Here is an 8,251-nt window from a genome sequence, read left to right as displayed (position 1 = left end):
CAACCAAGAAGCCTTTATCCAGCACAGCTATCATTTACAGTTGAAGGACAGATAAAGAGCTTCCCAGACAAAAATAAGTTAAAGGAATTCATCACTAAGCCAGTATTGAAGGAAATGTTGTAGGGACTTCTTTAAGGAAAACAAACATGTATCAAAAATATGAATAATGAATGGTAATAACTACATTTGTATCAACATGCATGGAAAAGAATTAAGTGCTTCAACCAAAAGATAGAGTAGCTGAATGGGTAAGAAAACAAGACCTCTACATATGCTGCCTACAAGAGACTCACTTCAGATTAAAAGACACACACAGACTAAATGTAAGGAGATGGAAAAAAGATATTGCCTTGATGTACCTAGAGGGTACTATGCTGAATAAAATGGGTCAGATAGAGAAAGACAAGTATCACATGATTTCATGAACACGTGGAATCTAAAGAACAAAATAAATAACAAAAACAACAAAAGTGGAAATAAACTAGTAGATACAGAGAATATTTTAGGGCTACTTGATGGGAGGGGGTGGGTGGATAGTGAAAAAGGGCAAAAGGATTGAGAAGTACAAATGGATAGTTATAAAATAGACATAGAGATATAAAGTGTAGGATAAGGAAAGCAGTTAATGTTGTAATAAACATGTAAGGGGAAAGAGGGGTACTAGATTTAGTAGGGGTGATTACTTATGAGTTACACTGATTTCTAACCAGTATGCTGTATAACTGAAACTAATATATTATTGTATGCCAACTATAATTAAAAAAAAAAAACAACTCATTGAATTGTACAATGTAAATACAAGCAACTAATTGTCTATTATATTTCAATAAAGCTGGAAAAAATGAATCTTCAAAATTAGAGTAATACATATACATAGCAAAAACTAAAATAAAATATTAGAGAGAATTTACAAAGAAAACAATTCCCTGTTCCACCTCTACCCCCTAGAGGGAACCTCTATCCAACCGTTTAGTTCTATGAGAGCTGCCTTACAGTCTCTATAACACATGCTCATAGCTCTGTTTCTCACTTGCCAGTATTTATGTCCTCTTACACAAGGATTTGGAATCACTCATCTCCCAAAGCCTCTTTTTTCAATTTTTAAAATTTTACATTATTTTTGTTTTTTCTATTAGCCTTCTAATTGTGTTGTTAAATAATATACTTAAAACTGTTTCTTATTCCACCAACATTAAATGATATTTCTCAATTCCTCACTATATATGATCATATATTATTACTCTACACTTTGCTTCACTTCTTTCATTTCCAATCTTTCAATTCTATCAGATGTACCTTTATTTCGTTTTGTCATGGTTCATAATATTTACATTCTATTCTGTGATTAATTTTCTATGTTTTGTATACAGATAGATAGTAAAAGTTGAAAGTCAATATATTATTTTTATGACTATGTAAACAGTGTTCACTGCAGGGCAAAGGCATTCACTAAGATTACATATCTGCAAGTCCTATTAGTTGACTGACCACCTGGATTGATCCTCTACATCTTATCTTTTCTCTCATACTGTCCGTCTTTACATTTGTCATTGATTTGCATAGTAAGAGATTTCCTTGACATTATCTTCAAACTTTTCCTAGTGAATTTTTTAATTTCAGTGATTATTTATTCTCTAAGAACTCTTCTATATCTTCAGATTGTTCCTTTTTTAAGAGCATCTTGTTCTTGCTTTGTGGATGCAACATTTTAAATTCTCTCTCAGGGTACTAAGTGGAGTATATATTTTTTAGTCTTTTTGTTTCCAATAGTGTCACCTCTATACCCTTTGGGGTCACTTTTCCCACTTGATTTTCATGTCATTGACTTTCTTCATGCCACTGGTAAATGGTTTATCTTTTCCTTATAAGGATTTTAAAAAAGAAATTTATAATAGTTTTAGGTTTACAGAAAAATTGTAAAATAGTACAAAGAGTTCCCATGTACCCCACAACAGGCTTCTTCTATTATTAGTAGCTTACATTAGTATGATACATTTAATAAACTAATACTGATATATTATTATTAGATAAAGTTTATACTTTATTCAGATTTCCTTAGTTTTTATCTAATGTCCTTTTTCTGTTTCAGGATCCCATCCAGGATGCCACATTACATTTAGTCATCATATATCCCCAGGCTCCTCTTGGCTGTGACAGTTTCTCAGAATTTCCTTGTTTTTGATGACCTTGACAGTGTGTGAAGAGTACTGTTCAGGTATATTGTAGAATGTCCCTCATTTGGGATTTGTCTGATATTTTTCTCATGATTAGACTGGGGATATGGATTTTGGGGAGGACTACAGAAGTAAATTTCCATTTCATCACATCATATCAAGGGTAGATACTTTCAATACGACTGATCACTGTGGATGTTGACTCTGGTCACCTCGCTGAGGTAGTCTGTCTCCACTACAGAGTGACTCTCTTTTCTTTCTTTCCACATTGTACATTTTGGAAGGAAGTCGCTATATACAGCCTACACTTGAGGAGTGGGGAGTTAGGTTCCATTGCTATTCATTTTGAAGAATGAAGGTCTGGGTTGCTTTTCCTTGGTAGGTCATGTGGGTTCCCTCTACAGCTGTATACTACTATTGGTTTTCTTCTTCGGTGGCTCAATATACAAGGGTAGGGCATGCCAACTGGCAGGCTCCTGACCCTCTGCCACACTTTAATTGTATTTTGGGTTAAATCTCTTCTGCTCTATGCTTTATTACATGTTTTGAAGAAGAACTATGTCACTGCTCTACTTTAATGATAATGTTAACAACAACAGCAACAATAATGTTTCCTAGTTCATATTAAATAAAATCCACAGTCCTTAGCTCTTTAGTCAGATTTATTTAAAATCTGGCTATAATCAGCTTCCACACTTGTTTCTATCTATTTCCTTTGAGATTTATTTGCTTCAAGCAAATAAAAAAGACTCATAGTTCTTTGTAAGGCTCATAGTTTCAGGACTCTATGCCTTTGTGCATGCTGTTCCCATCTCCCTGAATGCCTTGCCCTTGACTCTCAGGTCTAAATCCTAGCTACACATCAAGGTCCATCTCAAATGCAACTCTCCTAGGAAGAAAATCATTTCAACTTTCAACTAACACTTGCCTATACTTGTTTCAGAACTACTTGCATGCACGTTTTTTTAGTGCCCTGAACTGTGTCTGGAGAGTAGGATTCATATTGGTTTCTTTCATTCTGGCACCAACCCAGAGCCTTGAACACTGTAAAAATTTTAAAAATATCGTCAATATAAAGTGAATCATTTCCATAGGGCAAATCATACCTATCAGGATTCTTTGAGAAAGAAAGTATGGTTACCAATGAATATCTTGTTAGCGGCCTTTCAAGAGGACTTCAGAAAAGTTTTACATTTAAGTTTTACATATACATTATTGTTTCATTTTAAACAAAGCATTGCAAATTGGGAGCAGTGATGAGCTCTTTTGTAATAGTTGTAAACCTGCTGGAAATGGAAACAAAGTGTAGAAATAAGGGGCCACATTTCAAAGCTGATGATTGAGCTCCACAGACCAGTGTTCAAATATTTATCATCTTTATTAATAAATTGGAGAAATAAGTGCAGCATAAAATCTCCAAGACTGCTTTTCTCATTAAATCTCAAGCTAATTCAGATATGTTAATTGAGGGGTTAATCAAATGATACCTTAAACAAAGAAAATATCCTAAAATGATGGAGTAATGTGACTTTCAACACAGGAAAGATTCTTGGATTCATCTATCCTTGCAGATGGTGTAATTTGGTGCTTTGGCCACAAGACCAGGAAGAAATTGGATAACAACAAGAAGGATCTTGAACACAAAAGAGAAAACATCATTTCTGAAAAACATTAGGGTCTGGTACCACTTGTATGAAGTTTCTTTTGCCTCGCCTCTAGAAAAAGATGATGAATCCAAAAAGGTTCAAAAGGCAACCAAATTAATAATGCAATATAAAAACTGAGGGCAGATTCAAAAGATAAACTTTCTTTATAGAGGCAGACTGAAGACATAGATAAGTACATCTTCAACTTGGAACAGGCATCTTAGGAACAACTACATTTTGGATGCCACTAGCAGAGGCCACATCGTGTGTTTGTGTAGCTCACAGGTTCTTATATATTTATTACAGAGATCATGACCTGGCTTGTGACATGGTGTTCTGGTATATTTCCTAGGGCCTGGGAAAAGAGTACAACGTGTGGATATCTCTGCAGATCTAAATAATGGTTTGTGGTGTGGAGCAGAGATAAGGTATATAAAATACTTCGTTTCAAGTCTGCCACAAAATTGGCATTGATAAACGAGGCTTTCATCAGCATCATCCAGAACAGGGAAATGATAGCTTGTGCAATCATTTCATTCTGGCACCAACCCAGAGATCACGGAGAGAGAGAAACCTAGATGTTTCTGTTTGTTAAGTGAGAAGTAGATGTGTTCAGTGATTTTATTAATTGTACTAATATTTAATATTAGTACAATTAATAAATTAATTTAATATTATAATTTTAAATCATTTTCATATATTGTAAGACAAAGCAAGCAAGTAAATAGATCAATTTATTAGGAATCAAGATTTCCAGTGTAAAAAATAAAAGTAAAGCAAAAGCCCTATATTAAATTTTAATTGTAATTATCAACATAATTTATTTTTTAAAAATATATTTTCTAGTTATGTCCATTGAAAGGGCCTAAAAGCAATCATGTCCCAATAGAGATTAACACTCTTAATTCTAACTCTTCATTTCTAAATACATTCCCACTAGTATTTGAAAAAAAAAACCAGGGATTTCTGTGGAAATGGCAGGATCTCATGACTAGAGTAGGAGATATACAAATTAAGCCTAGAATATCTAGTATCAGAAAGCAAGGAACTGCTCAAAGAAAGGGGAAATAATTAACCATGTCTGCTTGCTTCTTTAGTGAAAACTCTACAAAGCTCTTTTACAGAAGAGTGACAACTCATAAATGTTCAAAGAATGATAAAATTACAAAATCACCAATTTGTAATCTCCAGTGAATTGATTCAAGCAAGGATCATCAGCAGATGATAAAAACACTAGGCGAAAGGTCATTGGTGAAAGAATATTCACAAGCCCACACATATTACTTGTTAATCGCAATAGAGAGATAGCCTTAACCAAGAAGTCAAATTTAGCATCACTAATGGTGGATGCTGCCTAAGGTGATGCAATGAAAAGTCCATGGCATTGCCTAGGAAGTATTCTTGACAAAATGTTTAATCTGAGTCTAATCGAGCCTTTAGTAATAAATTCCAGTTTATAGGAAATACCTGGTACAAAGGAGCAAGTTAAAATGGACAACGAGAACATTACTAGACCAATTCAAACTGTGAGACAATCAAGACATCTGGCCTCTTAGTTCTGAGATAGCAAATATTTTTTTTTAAAAAAAGTAATGTTCTAGATTTTAAAATTCTAAAGAAACATAATAAGCACCTTGACCTGGATTGGATTCTGGTTTAAGGGGAAAAAGAAACAGCTATAAAACACAAAATGGGACAATTTCAGGAAACCTAAATATGGAACTTGGCTATTAGATGACTTTAGGAATTATATTAGAGAATTAGTTAATTTTCTTAGTTGCAATAATAGTGTTATGATTTTACAGGAGAATGTCATCATCAATAAAACACTACAAAATAAAGTACTTATGGTATAAGTCTTATACAAGGTATTCTCAAATGGTTCAGGGAAAACCATACACACTATATGTCCAAACAAATATGGGAAAATATTGACATTTGTTAAGTCTCAATGATGGATACATATATGAATGCTCACAGTACTACTCTATCACATTTTATGTTTAAAATTTTTATGTTAAAAAAATAAAAGATTAAAAGAAAGACATCTTTTTAGTGAACAAGATGTGAGGAGAAAACTAATGAACATTTGGAGGTTATAAAGATGTTTCCTTATTTCCATTTATCCCTTGTCCCTCGGGTATAAGCCAGATATTGGGCTAGGTACTGGTGATATGGAGAAGATTCAGGCAAGGTCACTGCCTTCAAGGATCTCACTCTCTAGTGGAGGAGAAACACACAAGTATTTCAACTCCTTGGAATGAGTGTGATGACAGAGACGTGTATCCATTCAACGAATATTTATAGAGCACCGACTATGTGCCAGGTGCTGAGGATACAATGAGAACGGGGCAAACATGGTCCCTAAATTCACAGAGCTCATATTCTGGTGTGGGAGAGAGAACTCTAGAATTATAATTGTGGGTAAGTGCTAGGCATAAAATGGACAGGGCTACAGCAACACAAAAGAGAAGAAACAAATCCAGCTTTGGGGTAAGGATGGGGTGGTCAGGAAGAGGCAGTGAAGCTTTTCAGGCTGACTAGAAATCAGTCAGAGTGACCTAGAAGTGTGAATGCAAAGGCATGTACACACAAACTTCACCTTGTGTTCAGGGACCCAGAGTGGGTTGGTTGTCTGGGAGTAAGAATTGTTAGGACTGGCAGGGTAGGGAACAATGAGCTGAGGGGATGATGTGGGTGGGTGCCATGCCTCACCAGGAAGATTTAGGAACCTGGGCTTTCTTCTGCAGGCTTTGAGAGCCGAGAAGTGCTCACTCAGGGTGGTGGCTGCTCCCATGCCAGGATGGGCCCGAACAGGGGACAGTGCGGATCTTGTTCTTGGCTGCATCTCCTTGTGCTCTGGATATTTGCCTGCTGGGCTCTGTCGGCTCCACTACCCTGAAGAGCCCCAGGGATTTTCTGGGGTCAACTCTATGCCAGTGGGCAGCAGGAAATGCTTCACACTGAATGCTCTATGAGACTCGAGCCACTGACGCTGGGAGAGAAAGGTGGCTAAGGAGGGAGAGAGTTGGGGGTGAGGGCAAGCGGCCTACCAGAACTGAGGATCATATTCTCCTAGATCTCATAAGGGGTCTTTCCGGGCCCAAGAAATAAGTAGAGCTTTAATCCCTGCTAATGGTACAGTCTCAAAACTTAGCCTCCAGGATAGGGGACATCTTTTTGCCAGTCACGGGCAAGAAAAAAAAAAAAAAAGGCAAGAAGATAAATCACTAGGGGCTATTACACATGATTTCTAAAATTATTCTACTAGGTGGCTGCCTTCTCAGGACTGTGAGATGCCAGTGACTCTGGATTCATTATTTATATGTTTTCAACACTCTGCACAGAGCTGAATGAATGAATCAAGCTTTACAGTACATGAAGTGTTAATATATCTACTGTCTCATCTGCTGTGGCCCAGCTTTCCTGCTTTAAACTGTCGGGCTAGATTTTCCTCCTCGAATACCTCTTTCTCCACTGAACTGCCCTGAATCTTTGGGTCCCTAAATCCATACCCTTTCCACTGGGAAAGGGTCAGCCAGTGATGGGGGTCAGCCAGCTCTGGCCTCAGTCTCCTTATGACCTTGAGTTTTCTTCCAATGAAGGAAATATATGCCTGCCACAGAATAATTCCACAGAGTCCTGACAGCTAAAAGCATGTGCAGAGTCCCAGGGCCCAGAGGCCAGGTTAGACAGGTGGCTTCTTGTGCCATACCCCGTTCCAGATTACCCATCACCCAGGAACTCAACGCCAAGGCAGCAAGATGATGATGCAAGAATAGAAGTCAGATGGAGAAGGCTGGATGAAAATGGGAATCCCCAAGCAGGGGAGGATGCAGGCAGCAAGCCCTGAAGTGATCCCAAATCAGGACAAGAGAGCTCTCTACACCGTGAAATCAGTCCTCCTGGGATCCACCAGCGGCAAGTGTCAGCCGTGCCTGGCCTGCCCCCAAGCAGAGACTGAGGAAGCCATTTGGACTGATAAGCAGACAGGGCAGTGAGGGCTAGATGGGACCACGGGGACGGGGGTGGATTGGGGTTGAGGCGCAGCCTCGGAGCTGAAGACCAGGCTGGGCTGGGCTTTTCCGAGGGTCTTTGGGTGAGCTCACGCAGGGAGAGGCTCCTCCTGGGGAGGACAGGTCGAGGATAGCCCAGAAAGGACTTCCGCCTAGGTTCCAGAGCATGCCCACGTCCAGAGCCCTCAGGTCCTCGCCGCCAGCCCCAGGAGGGAGCCTTGGCGGGGTTACAAAGCTGTGGACCGGAGCACCAACGACTGTCACAAGCCGGTTCTGACACCACGAGACGACCCAGAGCAGCGTCCCCGGCGGCGGGGCTGACCCCGACCGCTGGGCTGTCATCCCCGACCCGTTCCCTGGGACCCGGGGGTCGGCGGCTCCCACTCGGCCGGGCGCGCCGCCGCGCCTGCCTCCC

General features: G+C 38.9%; 1 protein-coding gene across 1 annotated transcript in view; it reads right to left on the bottom strand.

Annotated features, from left to right (window-relative positions):
- LARP6 (La ribonucleoprotein domain family member 6) overlaps window positions 1–8,251 on the bottom strand; it is a 23,571-nt gene that overhangs the window by 14,869 nt on the left and 451 nt on the right. Inside the window, 1 exon segment of the mRNA XM_015597666.2 lies at window positions 7,551–8,242. Within this exon segment, the coding sequence (XP_015453152.1) occupies window positions 7,551–8,242 (692 nt within the window).

This window comes from Pteropus alecto, unplaced genomic scaffold, assembly GCF_000325575.1.
Source record: "Pteropus alecto unplaced genomic scaffold, ASM32557v1 scaffold38, whole genome shotgun sequence".
Lineage (NCBI taxonomy): Eukaryota > Metazoa > Chordata > Mammalia > Chiroptera > Pteropodidae > Pteropus > Pteropus alecto.
Note: the sequence above shows the minus strand (reverse complement) of the source record. Positions and strands in the feature narration are given on the sequence as shown.